The sequence below is a fragment of the Mustela nivalis genome (genome assembly GCF_964662115.1).
Source record: "Mustela nivalis genome assembly, chromosome: 1".
NCBI lineage: Eukaryota > Metazoa > Chordata > Mammalia > Carnivora > Mustelidae > Mustela > Mustela nivalis.
The window spans coordinates 9,946,717-9,961,960 of NC_139020.1; the positions used below are offsets into that span (position 1 = coordinate 9,946,717).

At 46.1% G+C, this 15,244-nt stretch overlaps 1 protein-coding gene across 3 annotated transcripts in view; it reads right to left on the reverse strand.

Annotated features, from left to right (window-relative positions):
- Positions 1-15,244, reverse strand: part of CLIC6 (chloride intracellular channel 6) — an 86,369-nt gene that overhangs the window by 35,617 nt on the left and 35,508 nt on the right. The window contains exons 2-6 of one of the 3 annotated variants that reach the window (XM_082722908.1): positions 15,046-15,155; positions 14,304-14,429; positions 13,568-13,674; positions 12,838-13,019; positions 4,888-7,411 (exon numbers count right to left, since the gene is read on the reverse strand). In XM_082722908.1, coding sequence (XP_082579034.1) covers positions 7,250-7,411; positions 12,838-13,019; positions 13,568-13,674; positions 14,304-14,429; positions 15,046-15,155 — 687 coding nt within the window. In that variant the 3' untranslated portion in view covers positions 4,888-7,249. Of the gene's footprint in view, positions 1-4,887; positions 7,412-9,699; positions 11,628-12,837; positions 13,020-13,567; positions 13,675-14,303; positions 14,430-15,045; positions 15,156-15,244 lie in introns of those variants that run through there. The other 2 variants (XM_082722910.1, XM_082722909.1) reach the window with 2 other exon arrangements.

Below are 15,244 nucleotides of genomic sequence, written 5' to 3' on the forward strand. Positions count from 1 at the left end.
ATTTGTAGCTGCGGCTAAACTTGACTTTTGTGTCTACTCCGTGGGCTTCCTGAAAGGTCCCTCGGGCACCAGAAAGTCCTAGCATACCTGTGGTATAAGCCGCAGTCACCTCCACCTCTGTGGGGAGTCCCCCTGCCCCTCCTCTGTCCCTTTCCCCCTCCCCCTGCTTCCTCCCCTTCTTCCTCTTCCTCTCACCCCTCCCTCTCTTTCATCCTTCTACCCTCCCCCTCCCTTTCTTTGAGGATTCTTCCAGGAAAATCCAAGGTCTATCTCGATTTTGCCTTTTTCTTTTTCTTTTTTTTTTTTTTTCTGAGCAGAAAGATGTGGATTGGATCTTCCAGGTCCACTTTCTGTAGGGTTGTGAGGAAGCTGCCTTCTGGTCGGATGGAAGGCGGGTCTTCCTCTAGTAGGGAGCACATTGGAAAAGTCAGCGCTCCAGGATAGAAAAAAAAAAAAAAGGAGCCAACAAAGAGGTGGGCTTCGGTCAGGGTGGAAGGTGGGATTTGAAGGTGAGCACCACAGGATAATAATACAGTCACCAGACTGTCTTCTCAGGTAGCCCAGAGGACAAGCCCTGGCTTGGACAGCAGTCTGAGAACTGGGGACTAGTCTGTGGGACCCCATGTCCAGATTGTCTGGCTGCTTTTTGATCTAGCTCTACAGTGAAATCAATGGATGGACTTATAGAACGCTGGGCCACGGACTGGGGAAGTTAAGTAGGTTGCCAGCCTCTGCCCCAGCCCTGGAGACGGCCAGTAGCAACTTCACAGGAGCAGGACCGTCTTCTCCCTTTCCCTGACCCCACAGTGAGCAGCCCCTCCACCCTCCCCGGCAGGCGAGGGTCCAAAAGGAGGTTTGTGGGGACACAACCACAGGATGGAGGGGAGACAGTGCCTCCCCACCCACCACGTCCACCTTCCTCCAGGGACTGCGAACAGAGCACATGGTGGCTCGGGGAGGTGTGCTGGGCCCAGGAGCCAAGGCTGGTGGGAAGAGAAAGGAGAAATCTCAGATGCTCCAGGTTTCTCAGGATCCAGGAACATGCCCCTTCCAGAAACCCCTCGTGCATCTCCAAGCCATCAGTGTGTTGGGCTCCAGGAGGGAGCGCTGGGCTCATCGGCTAGGGGAGGAAGAGCCCAAAGGAGTGGAAGGGCCCTTAGCTCCTGAAGGCCACAGGCAGTGCCCAACCCACGCCAGTCTGGGTTCACAAACAGAAGTGGCTGAGCTGTGTTAGAGATAGGCTTGACCAGGAGCTCCTTGTCCTTGAGAGCACTTCCCATAGCAGGAGAGAAAGCCACATGAGAGACCGGAGCCCACCGTAGACAGCCAGCAGCCCTCAGAAAATACAGCCTGGCTTGGGTGGAGGCTTCTGGAAGCCAGGCTGAGACCAATGGGAACATTTTAGGCTTTGCTTCTCTGGCCCTGAAAAGCCACCCTCTGATGAGTGGGCTGACCTTGAATGACAGACACCAAGAAGGCTGGACTGGGTTTACTAAGCCCTGAAGCTGAATGGGCATCAGGCCCGGGGGTAAGGGGGGAGAGGTGCCAGGCCTACTGTTACCTGCCTGAAGCCCAGTTCCTGTGGAAGGTGGGATGACGTCCCCCACCTCAGGGAATGGAAGAAAGGGCCATGTCGTGGGGGAGGAGGACAGCTGGGCCCCCGGTGGGCCTCGGGCTCTGGCTGGAACACCACTCACATTAATGTATCTAATTTTCCACATCTCCGAGGCTCAAGGACATGTCACGCAACAGAATGCTGTGTCTCCGAACCAGATGGGAAGCGTCCCAGAGGAGCCATCAGTCAGCTGCGGAGCCTGTCCGTTCACAGGATGCGTGACAGATGACTGGCCCCGCTCACAATGACCCACCAGAGGGGACAGCTGAGTAGTTACTGGCCACCATTCCCCATGAGGCACTTCATGGCAGGGCTACAGGAGGTCAGGGCTTAACTGCCTTCCATTTCAGGAGAAAAGTTCAAGGTCCTGTAAACGTGTCCATTTTGACATGACGCATATAAGAAGAGCAAATAGAGGCAAAAAATCACGTGTGTGCCGCCAGCCACAGAGAACTTCTAAGTACACTGATTTCTACCTGACTGTGAGATAGCATTCCCATTTTCCAGATGAGAAGAGCAAGGCTCAGAGAGATTAAATGATTATTCAGATGTGTCAAAGGCATCAAGGGCGGACTTAGGACCCAGTGCCTGCTGTTGCTCGGTTTGGGTTTTGGGTTTTTTCTTTTTTAAAGATTTTATTTATTTACTTGACAACAGAGATCACCAGCAGGCAGAGTGGCAGGCAGTGAGAGAGAGGGGGAAGCAGGCTCCCCGCTGAGCAGAGAGCCCGATGTGGGCCTTGATCCCAGGACTCTGGGATCACAACCGGAGCCAAAGGCAGAGGCTTTAACCCACTGAGCCACCCATGTGCCCCATGGTTTGGGGTTTTTAAAAACACCACACACCCCCCCAAAGGTCCTCATAGGGAAGAGGCTAGTAACAGGTTTAACTTGTTAGTGCTTCATGCCAGATAAGGGAAAAGCAAGCAAGCAAGCAAACAAAAACCTTAATGCTATTTGAACACCCTTTTACAAAAGCAAGGAATGTTTTCCTTGAGCAATGGCCATTACGCTCTTCCTGCTCTGATTATCCTGGGCCCTGAGGGAATCCGCACTCCTTAAGGGTTTCCCAGGACCCTACACGGTCCCGGTGACGTTTGTAGTAGGAGGAGGTTGGGGCTTCAGAAAGGGGCCTGATTCAGGTTCAAGAGCATTAGGCCCTAAAAAGTCAGCTTTGCAGGGGACAGAGCCCAGCAGGTCAGCAGATTCGTGGGTAACCCCAGGCCAGTCACTGATACCCACAGTCCTTGAGCACTTACCCGGAGGACAGCAGGGAATCCCTTACAGAAGGGGCAGGAGAAATACACGGGAGCGGAGTGACATCAAGAAACAGGCCTCCTTTCCCAAGGGTTGTTAGGATCGCTGAAATGCTCAGAAGCCACGGGGGGCGGGGGAGGGGCACTGAGACAGCACGGTGTGGACAGCAGTCCCTGACAGGGAAGAAGTGAGCAGCAGGCTCCATAAGATCACCCTCCCCTGTCACTGGGACATTGGTGGCCAAATCGCAGGCCTGACTTTCTAAATAGATGCCCCTCACCCCCAAATTGGCAACTCCCTGCTTTTGAACACAATTTCCCCTGGAGGGTGATGGGGACCCCAAAATGGCAGCTCCGGGCTCGCTCCCTGACTCAACTACCTTCTCCAGGATGAGGGTCATCAGAGATTTTGCACAAACCCTCTGTAATGGGGACAATGACATTGTCCGAGCACAGGCTACAAGAGTAAGCAGCTGCTCCAGAGTCACTGAGCACACAGGCAGGCAGCAACCGGGTCCCTCTGACCCGCAAATGCCATCGCAAGTCGTGGTGAATGACAGTCCCTCTGGGAGCAGGGGACCACACACGTACATCTGGTCTTCTCAAGTGGTCATGTCCTGAAGTGTGCTAAAACATTAGACCAAAATGCAGATGTCAGAAGAGAAACTGACCATCTTGAAAAATTCAGAATTAAAGCTCCATGTGGAAAGAGAAATTATTTTGAAATGCAAAAATATGAACCCCAAGGTATCCATTGTATGTATCCAGGGTTCTGTGAATTATACATTCTTGGGATGACGCACTTTTTGTTCTCTTAATTGTAAAATAAATGTTGGAGTTTTCTTTTTTCAAAAGACATTCTTTGATGTCTGCTAATTATGAACCACTGGAGGTGGGACTGAGTCATAGGTGCTAAGAGGTATTATGGTCATTGACTAGATGACACAGGAAAGGGAACAGTGCTGACCTCGCCCACAATATGTTTGTAGGGGGATGTGTGTGCACATGTGTGTATATGTGAGTGTGTGCCTATGGGTGAACATATTGTGTTATATGTGTGTCTGTGTGTTTGTGCATGTGTGTGTGTGAGAGCACGCTTGTGACTCTGTTGTATGTGAACATGTTTGCGTGTGTGTGTGTGTGTGTGTGTGTGTGAGACTGTGTGTCTGTGTGTGTGTCCCTGAGTGTGTGTATATCTATCTTTCTGTCTGAGGGGGACTTGGGCATACAGTCAATGCCTAGGGATGGACCTATGGATCAGAAATTACCTCTTGAGACCTCTGGTCTCTAGAATTCTTTCCTGGACTGAATTCCCTCATTCCATCCCCAATCCCTGGGCAGTAGCCAGGCAGTGTAACTTTGTGACGTTCCCGTATCCTTTCCAGCTTACACGTGGAAATTCTGTGCTCAGAAGAAAAGCTGATTTTTTTTTTCCTAATTGTAGGACCTCTTGGGCAAGAAAACTTCTCAGTCAGCCTCCAGGTGGGGATTTATTCACTGAATGTCCATATTTGCAAGAATGTTTTGAATGAAACATACAGTATGTTTCAAGACCAAACACATTTTGTTTCAAGACCCACATTGTAATAAAGACTTGAAGCCAGAGAACAGTCCTGGAATATTTCTTGCCTTCCTCAAAGGAATAGCCTTTTAGGGGCAGGTGAACTGGATGTGGGGATGGGACCCGGGAGTGGGTGGGGGGTCCACCCAAAATGGCTAGGGACCACCCATTTTCCTACAACCACACTGAAAACTGGAACAGTCTGAGGACCTCTACTGTAGACACCCGGACAAGAACAGGTCACACAAGGATAGGTCTTTTCTGATCTCTTCAAGTCTCTGTTAAAATGTTTCTGTGGCTCACAATTCAAATACAGATTATTTCTAATTCGATTACCAATAATCTCTGCTTCGACATTATTCTCATTATTTTAAAGGAAGCCGTTTCTGTTCATTTTATTCCTTTAAGTGTGAGTGAGGAAGATAAAGTGGGAAAAAAAAAGATTAAAGATCCTGGTTTCGTGTAAACATTTTTATGCATTTAATTTTTAAGGCACAAAGAGTTTATGTAGATCATATCACCATCTAAAATTACAAAGTTTGCACTAGTCACAAGTGGTATTCTGTTCGTTGGCCACATGTAGATGTACCATTATATAACACTTGACTTGAAAATCTGACCCCAAAACAGATATGAAACATGCATGATGGGGAATGCTAGACACAACCTCCAAAAACAGAAAGGATTAACAAAGAAAGCCCCTGCACGAAACTGGAGCCTCTAGTAAGAAGGAATACAAAGTAGCCACCATATTATGGACTTTGGTTCTCTTACTGGACATTTGTCACTAAATCCCAGAAGAGTTGTTGTTAATGCATTTTATTCCTTTTTTTTTTTTTTTTTTTTAAGATTTGCTTAACTCATTTTAGAGAGAGGAGGAGCACAGGCATGAGGGGCAGAGGGAGAAGGAGAGAGAATTTCAAGCAGACTCGAGCCTGATGCAGGGCTCCATCTCCCCTGAGATCAGGACTAGAGCGGAAATCAGGAGTTGGATGCTCAACCCATTGAGCCACCCAGGTGCCCAGCATCTTACTCTTTTCCAAATAAATCCAATAAATCCTTTTCCAAATAAATGCCCATAGAGCAAATGCATATTTTTTTAATTTTTTTAAGATTTTATTTATTTATTTGACAGAGAGAGGTCAGAAGTAGGCAGAGAGGCAGGCAGAGAGAGAGGAAGGGAAGAAGGCCCCCTGCTGAGCAGAAAGCCCGATGCGGGACTCGATCCCAGGACCCTGAGATCAAGACCTGAGCCGAAGGCAGCGGCTTAACCCCCTGAGCCACCCAGGTGCCCTATTTTTTTAATGAGCATTTAGCATCAACCACAGGCTACCACCAAATAGACGAGAGGGTTTCTATAAGATGTATGTAAATATCAAAGGAGTGTAACCCCAAGAATGTTCGAGAATGCTCAAACCCAGAGGGGTTGTGAAGCATGTCTACACAGCCTTCCACATTGTCTCCCGTGCTTTCAGCTGGAGTCAGGCAGCCTCGCCCAGACACACTAAAGAGAGAAGCTGGCTGCAGGGCAAGGTGGCAGGCAAGCCACAGACAAACCAGAAAACTCTCCAGCCTAGAGTTTCCACTTCCTCCCCAACCTGACTGGTTACCAGAACTGCCCAAGAGTAGTCATCATGAATTCAGTCTCTCTGGAATTTCCCTGTCTAACCTTGAAATGACACTGCGAAGGCTGAAGAAGCAATGAGAACCAGGCTCGCCCCACAGCCCATCACCACCAAAGAAGCTCAGCTCTGGGTCTGAGGGCGACCATTAGAAAGAATCGAAGTGTGTCTGCTTCACATTTCACCGCAGGGCAAGAGGGTCCTCCAAGGGGGAGCTGGTGTTGAGTGGTCCCCATGAAGGCATGGCCTCATGAGAGGGGGCAGAGCAAGAGAAGGCATCCAAAAAGAAGTTGGAACAAACGACCATAGGTGTTCTCCTCCACTGCCCTTCTGGGACAGGAGGCCCCTGGCATCACCAAAGTGGTGTCCAGGCAGAGAAGGGATCTCCCATAGCTCCCAGCCCCCGTGGTCCCTGCAGGACCCTGCGGGTCCATGGACGCCAACTCTCCACCTATGAAACCTGATCGCAAGCCTCCTCTAGCTCTGCAGGGTCAAATCTTTTTGGATCCTCTGTGGATGATCACCAAAGGCATCACCCACAGGTCCCCTCACCAACTTCACAGGAATGGAGTTGTGTGCAGTGAAATCTGCAAGAGCTAAGAGAGGGAAAGATGTTCACCGATAAGTTATCAGCAATTATTTAGGTGGGGTGAAATTTTAGGTGGTTTCTTTTATCCCTTCCTTATATTCTCTGACATTGTTTTAAAATATTAAAATAGGCATGTAATCATCTTGTGATTACAAAAAGAATATTTTTGTTCCAAAAAAAACCCCCAAAACCTACTACTGTAGAGGAGAAAAATAAGCTGTGTGTGACGATTAGGGAAACTATCAGAGACAGATGAATTTTTTTAAAAATTGGAGGAGGAATTGAACCCAAATCTAATTTGCTCTGAAACTTAAATTGCAAAACACATGCCCTAATATAATGGTTTACAGGGTCCAAGAATGCCAAAGAAGTAAATTAAGAAGTCAACTGGACAAGGGGTGTGTGTCACAATATGTACTGGTATTATTCCGATATACACGTAACTTGACAAATCACAAGGCCATGTACCATTTCGCTATGATACAGTATCATTAAAATATGGGCATTATGGTTATTGGAAGGAATACAAATGGTACACTCACAAAGAACACACACGCATCATAGCCTAGCTCATACAGCTGAAAATAAGACAGAAAACACTCTGGCTTCACTTCATTCTTTTTGCAACATCTGAATATGCATGTTCAATCTCCTGGTCAGCTGGACACGTATTCGTGAACTCATCCCTAGCATAAGCATTGTTCAAGTATCTCCAGATGCCAGTCATTTCAGAAGGAAATTCAAAATCTCTGTATCTCTTGGCCACAATCTGAAAATCAAGAGGAAACAATCAGCAAAGGAAAAGCCCACTAATGTAGACAATTAGATCAGACAATCCACTCTTTTGAGGTGTGTAATATATTCTCTTTTTGGAGTCCTGATGTATACTTCATACAGCCAGGCAGGCTACGCCCAAATTGCACTTTAACTTTGCAACAGGAAAGTCCATGAAAGCACTGGGCACAAAAGAGTGGCTCCAGGGGTGCCTGGGTGGCTTATAAGTCATAAGTCTGCCTTCAGCTCAGGTCATGATCCCAGGGTCCTGGGATGGAGCCCTGCATTGGGCTCCCTGCTCAGTGGGGAGCCTGCTTCTCTCTCTTCTGCTCCCCCTGCTTGTGTTCCCTCTCTCACTGTTTCTCTTAAAAAAAAAAAAAAAAAAAAAAGAGTGGCTCCTACACACACACACAATCCCGTTCACCAGTTTATCCCAGATAGTCCTTGGGATCCACTGGCCTGAATTTAGTCTCTACTTTGTTGGACTTCTCCTTGTCTTGCCAGCAGTTTGGGCTTTTGTGTGTTCTGCTGTTAGGTTATTTGGTGCCTAAAGATTCCTGAGGCTCTTCAGTTCAGAACGTGCCAGATTTACTGTGAAGTGCTCTCTTTTTCTGCTTGGTGAGCCTTACCTCCTGAAATCCCAGATATCTGTGTATGTTATTCCTACAGATTTCCATCGTCCTATCACTGAAGAGATCATCTCAGGTTCAACAAAAGGACACAAATCTTATCCTCATGGAAATGGTGGATGTAAGGACAGGGCAACTGAGAGTGAACATCATGAGAAACATTACAGTGTGAGATGTTTTGTCTGGCTGGAGGGGTGTTGTTGGGGAATTTGTCAGAAAGGAGCGGATGTTCTGTTGGGCATTCTACCGGGCTCCTGGGATCTGGACTTTAACACATGAATCTGAGGAGATGCAATTCATCCCCTAACCGGGACCTAGGGCTACAAAATTCAGTTTTGCTCTGTTGCCTCCTATTGCATCGGTTTTTTTGGGTTGTCTGGTTGAAGTGAACATGGGACCACACAAATGAGATTTTTGGGACCTATTACTCAGATCTTACAGGCCAGAAGTCATTGATGCAGCATAAGACAATATATAACTGTCAGAAACCCTACTAAACTGTTTAACATCTTTTACCTGAATTCAACCTTATTGCTATCAATGTTAAGATTCTGCTTTCCTTTTGTTTTGCAAAACACATTTTAATTTTTTTTTAATTTTAACATTTTTGAGCAAATTTATTAAGTGTATGCCTCCTATAGATATAATCTTCTTTTTGTGGTACCTATTCTGAATTTAATATTTATATTGTTTTCTGTCTTTTTGTGTATATTACTATGTGTATGTGTTTGTGTGTTTCTTTCTGGTCACTTGGAAGCTTATGGTCTATTTTAACTTTTCTCATGGTTTCCAGTATAACCTTAAATAATAGAGATTCTCTATTTCTTGATCTGTCAAGTTTAGATATCTATTTACTCCTGATTATGACAAATGAAGAAATTAGCACAACTCTACACTTTTTTTCCATTTCTTCTCCCTTATCCCCCTTCCATTGGTTGTAAAAACATCCAGGTTTACCATGTTCTGATTCTGTTCTTTAACTATAATTCCCAACGTTGTTTAGTCTTTAGTTCTGTCTTTAGATTTAAAAAGGTTCTATGTTTATCACTAGCCTTTTATGTCACACACCGTCTCTATTCCTGGATTCTTATTTTTTTTTTCTGGATTCTTATTTTGATGAACATTTTATTATTTCATTACAGAAAAGTTTTATTTAAAAAATGGCTCAGGAGCGCTTATTTTATTAAGATTAGAAATCCAGGTAAAAATGACAATTTACCTGGATATGAATTCTTACATTATACAATCTTTCCTTTGAGTCTCTGTAACTATTAAACCACCATTTTCTGAGTTTTTTAAAAGATTTACTTATTTATTTTAGAGAGAGCATGTGCAGTGAGGGAGGAGGAACAGGGAGAGAGAGAATCTCCAGCAGACTCCCCACTGAGCATGGAGCCCGAAGCAGGGCACGATCCCACCGCGCATGAGATTGCCACCTGAGCCAAGATCAAGAGTTGGATGCTCAGCTGACTGAGCCACCCAGGGGCCCCTGTTTTCTGGGTTTTACTGTGGTCATGGAGATGCATGAGACCAGTCTGAATTTCTTCCCTCTGTAGGTGGCTTTACTGTTTATTAATATTAATATTATTATTATTATTAATTCTTTTATTGTGTGGACACCCAAAGTGTTCTTTTGATCCTCAAAGTTCAGTAATTCATCATTTATCATGTATCATAGTGTGTTGATTGTTCTGGATTTTACTTTTCCGGTCATGGCATGTTGTTTATACTGAAGGTTCAGATCATCCTTTAGTTCAAAATAATTTTCCCTCCTTCCTTCCTTTCTTTTTTCTCTCCTGTTCTCTGGTTCTTAACTATGTACATCCAGGAAATCTCTAATCACTTTTATCCCTTGTTGCTTCTCCACTCGATTTTGGATGATGTCTCAAGCCTGTCCTCCAGGTCCCTGATGAATTTCTGCAATGTCTTTTTCTGTGTCTTGCTATGTGTAATGTAACTTTTATTTTTGAAATTATTAAACTTGTCTTTAAGTTTTTGTCTTGAGTTCCACCAGCCTGATTTTCCTCTTTCTTGTGATGTTATAGTTTTTTGATATCTTGTTCCGTCTCTGAGCTTTTTTTCAAAAGATCCATGTTCTCTTTCATGTCTTGAAGGTCACGGAGGAGAATCTGACTAGAATGTATTTTCATTTACTGGAGCAAGTCCTCATCGTATATGGGTTTCTCATCTGCCCTTTCCTTTTCAGATCCTTCTTTTTCTCCTTTTTCCCCAGTCCTTCCTGATCATCTCTATCCTCACAGAAGTCCTACTTAGGTTCTTACTGGTTATTAATCATCCTTTAATGAGGCAGACCTATTGGACTGAACACTTTTTAAAAGTAGTATGGAGGGCAAAGGGAGTGATTCACAGCAGCTGGGAGACCAATTTGAATGTCTACCCTCATAAACTCTCTCACCAAACACTGCTCTACACTCCACCCCACAGACACATTAGGAGTAGGGTCAGGGTCAAGGTCAGAATCAAGATTAAGGTTAGAGCATCCTCTACTCTGAGACTCAAAGATTAGGCAGGAGGTCACCATGGCTAAAAATGAAGCCCAAGCAATTTACAGTCTCTCTCTTGACTAGTTCAAAGACTATTTCTATTCTCTACGCAGCAGCTACAAAGCAGAATGCCACATCCCTTCTTTCCACCCCTCTCCCCGTTCCTTCAGATTAGGGGACCAGTGGCAGAACACAAAGATAGCGCCTCTGCATGCTTTCTGCTTCCGCTCTCCCTCCCCAGAGACCTCAGCCCAGAAGTAATCTGTGTGGGGCTGTTCCCTTTTCTCCTCTCATGGCCCTAGTCCTCAAAGAAGTTTGGGTTGGGCATTTCAGGACTGTACTATTTACTTTTGGAGAAATCTGAACTTTGCTAAAGATACAGGGAAGCCTGCACTGGCTCTGTGACACCTCACACTGGACAAAGTTTCTTAGACTTTGAATTAGTGTTCTGTCCTTTTCTGGTTTTATGACAGATGAAGCTTTACTCTGTTTTTTTTTTTTTTTTCATGTTATTTTTGCTGGATTTCAGGAAAGAGAATAGATTATAAATTTCTTTACTCTCTCATCTTTTACCATAAATTCCTTTATACCAAGTCTCATTTCCCTTCCAAAGGTGCTCCATCCTGAAAGGTTATGAAGCTGTTTGGTATTTTCAATGCTCAATGGCTTTGAAGAATTTGCTCTATGGTCTTACACTGGAGCCAGGAACTTCTTTATTTTACTCCGAAGTTTACCCCATCTACTGAAATTTAAAATACTCTTTTCCTACAGGAGTGAAACAAGTGGCAATCGATGGTACATGGCTGGGGCATTTCTCTTGCTCTTTCCCAACCTCCACGTACCTCTGCGATGTTACACTAGTCGAAGCACTGACGACAAAACCACCGCTGTGAGGACTAAACCACACACGACCACATAAATAGCTTGTTGGAAAATGGCTCCCAGACATAGAAGGTTTTGATGAGTTGAGATGCTTAATACTACATTTTAGGTGTTGGGGAACTGGCCACGTTATTGAAAACAATATTCACGTAAGGGCTCAGACACATATTCAAGGCTTGAATTTCAAGGCAGTATCCTTCAAGCATACCCGGGAAGACAGAAGAAGAGAAACGGGGCAAGGGTTAGGAACAGAATCAGGAAGGAAGAAGAAATGCAGAAGCGAAAGGCAAGGCCATGATGAAGGCAGCCGGGGCTGCTGGTAGCCTGCGGGAGCCTCAGCAACGCAGACAGGTGAGCCTAATTTGTAAATTTCTAAAAGTCAATGACATGCCTTATTAGATCACAGGGTCCTCAACTTGAAACTCCCTCTGTCTTCTCATCCATCTGCCCGTCCTTCTACCAAGGACTTGGGTTTGGACTGGGTGGGATTTTAATCATCAAGGTGCCCCAGAACAAGGTTTAGGCTTCTTCCTGGGGCTTCTGAGGCTCCTGAGGGCCCCCAATGTTGCAGTTGTGATGATGATAGCAGTTAACACCTGTAAGTGACCTGAAGGCTAGGGATACTACTGAGAGGCAGCCATAACTCCAGAGGCCACGTGTTGGGCCATCTACTTTGGAATCCCCCAAGATCTCCCCCAGAAGTTCTGACTGAGGAGACCAGAGGCTGGATGGCAGGACTTACAATTCTAAAAAGCTCCCCCAAATAATTCTTATGCCTACTAATGCTGGAGAACCACTGGTCTAGGGAGCCTTTACACCCTAAAATAAATGACACATGAAGCTGACTTCCTGTTCAACTATCTGGGAAGACACAATGCCAAATCTGGCAGAGGCCCAGCCAAGGAGCTGCTCCCTAGATGTAGGGGTAGATATTAAGAGCTGAGAAGACACACCTCTGTCATCCCTATGCAGAGCCATTTCCCCAGCTAATCACCAACAAGTGACTGAGTTCACACACACTGCAGTGTTCCCAGATTCGGCACATCATCTCCAAGGCTCAAGCATTAAATGCCAGGTATAGTCAATGTTGCCCTCAAGTTGTCTTCATATAACTTTTCTTTAGGCTCTGGGGGTAAGACTTGGAACAAGACACAGTGAGGAGGGAGGGGTAGAAGCCAAGCTCCCAAAATGTTTCTTGAGACCACCTGAAAAATACCTGGGGATATACTTGTATCTGAGACTTAGGATTCGACCACCTCTGACAGAAAAAAAGCAAGCAAATAAACAAACAAAATACCTGACTTTTTAACTCAAGAGTCTGCATTTTAGATTGTTTTGATGTCTGGCCAAAATAAAACAAAGCTCTATTCGTGTATTCAGCACCTACGGTAGGAGGAACATCAAACCTTTATAATGTGGAGCTTGGGTAAGAGGTTACAGTCAGCTAACGTGAGCTCGTCCCCATCCAGGAACTTCCTTCCAGAAACAGCGATGTCCTCAGTACTGTAGGCATCGATTTCATCGGGCAGAGGGCTATTTAAGTAATTATCCAGCTTCTTCAGGGCCTTCAACAGGTTCTTCTCATAAACTAGAACATAAAGGCAAAAAAAAATTATAAAAATTATTGTCACCTTTCTCTAGATATCAAGGAAGGAGTCAATCACCTTTCCCTCCTGACACACGGCCAGGCAGCACAGGGAACTAACTGGAGGGAGGGATGTAGATTTCTAAGATCTGCATAAAGGACTCACTCCTCCCTGGAATATAATTCTGCTGTCTACACAACAATGCTCCTTCTTGGACCCATCCACTTATTCAGAAATATTTATGGGAAGCCCATAATGAAATAAGCACTGTCAAGAGCCTCCTTGAAACTGATGCCCATGGTGCAGCCGGGAATTCCTGGTGCACATTCTTTTCCCCTCAAAATGTTTTTTTCTGGGCTCCCAACCTCGAGCTCCTGAAACCAATGTGCCGATTCAGTATTAGAGGCATTATTCCTCATTTCCAGATACAGGTCCCTACCCCCAGGGACATTAGTCAGAACTCCCAGGATCTTAGAAGCAGCCACACCAGAGGCTGAGCCAGGGGCCGTCCACATGGAGAACACTGAACAGGAAGACAGCAGGTACTCACTCTCGTTCGCATCCTTCTTGGTGTTTTTTATAAATGCGGAGAATTTGGCAAACACATCATTCCCTGCAGAGTTCGATTCAGGGTGTTGGGTCCCCAGCTTAGGGTACCTTGAAAAATTCAGAATTGGAGCATTACAGATAAGTAATGTTTGATTTGGGTTCATGCGAGTGGTTGGGGAGGTGGGGGGAGGCAGACAAGTCTTTCTCTGAGTGGATATAAATGAGAACACTTCCCTCTGGAATGTTCTCCTAATCTTTTTATCTCCAAGTCTTGGAAGCAATAGTCTAGGGAGAAAGCACTTGTTGTTCTCGTCCGGGCACACCTTGGACCCTGCTGGTCTTAGCTCCCTTCCAAGTAAGATGAAAGTGGGGCACTAGAAGGCTCATTTCTGGGTCCAGCACTCTGCAACATAGCATGCTACCCTGCACGCCTTACCTTCTAGCAGTGGACCTAAGAAATGGCCGACCCATGTGACATCAACCCACCTCCTCCCCCACTTCCTGCCATTAAACCATGATTGCCAACCTGCAGGTGCAGAGCAGAGAGACCCAGGCCTACCGTCACTCAAGGCTTCTGATCTCGCTCTGTGTTTTCTGTGGCACACCGCGGTACAGCAAAGGAAATGAAGTGCCGTGGCCACGGAAAACCAAATACACAGAAGCCAGGAGCTTTCAAACTGTCTGTGAAGGGGGGGAAAGTGACAATCGGGTTGTGAATGCTGGTTTTCGAGGCCTACCTCGGGGGAGCTAGTTTCTCCTCTAAGAACTCCTCGATCTTATTCACGTCCGTCTTGACTTCGCCATCAAAAGTCATAAAGGGAGGGTTTGTTCCAGGAGCCAGGTTTTGCAGGTCTGCGGGTTTCCTGGGGTAGGGGGAGGAGGGGGCGGTGAGCACCAGCTTTTGTATAAACAGTTGCCAACCTGCAGACTCATTTCTAAAGCTTAGCCGGGTCCTCCCCAGTTTAGGGGGGGGGGGCAACCCTTAAGAATGTCAACAGTGATCGTGGGTCTCCAAAATGTCTTACTGATAACAGAAGTGTGACACTTCTCTGGAGGCAGAGGTGAGAAAGCAAAATCGCCCCCATTGTCATGGCAAGAGAGCTGCTCACACCGGCCTTTGAGAGGTTCTTGGCAGACCAGTAGCTAGAGGAGCGAGTTCCTTATGGTGCCCCCAACTCCTCCCGAATCCCGTTGGATCCTGTCTTGTTGTTGCGTGAGAAGCCCAGACTCGGGCTTCCGTTCAGGATCCTGACCGAGGATGGATGGGCCACGATATTGCCCTTGGGTCCTAGGAGTGCGTGAGTGTGAGTGTGTGCACGTGTGGGTGTGCCTGAGTTTTAAATGTGTGAGTGTGTGGTATGTGCGTGTGTTATGTGAGTGTGGGGGGGACGCGAGTGCGGGTGAGAACGGGTGTGGGTGTGAATGGGTTTGCCAGGCGTAAAGTACAGTTCTTGCAGTAATGCGGAAGGCCCATCTTACCTCTTCAGGTCCACTGTTGTCACATTAAATATAACGCCCTTTAGCCAGAGAATCATAAAGAGGCGCTGGGAGAACGGGCAATTCCCAATACTCTCACCATCGTAACCAGCCTACGTGGAAAAAGGAATCTTCATCAGCGCCGGCTTCACAGTGGGAAGTCCCCGATTCTGCAAGGCGCGGGCACAAAACCTTTACACAT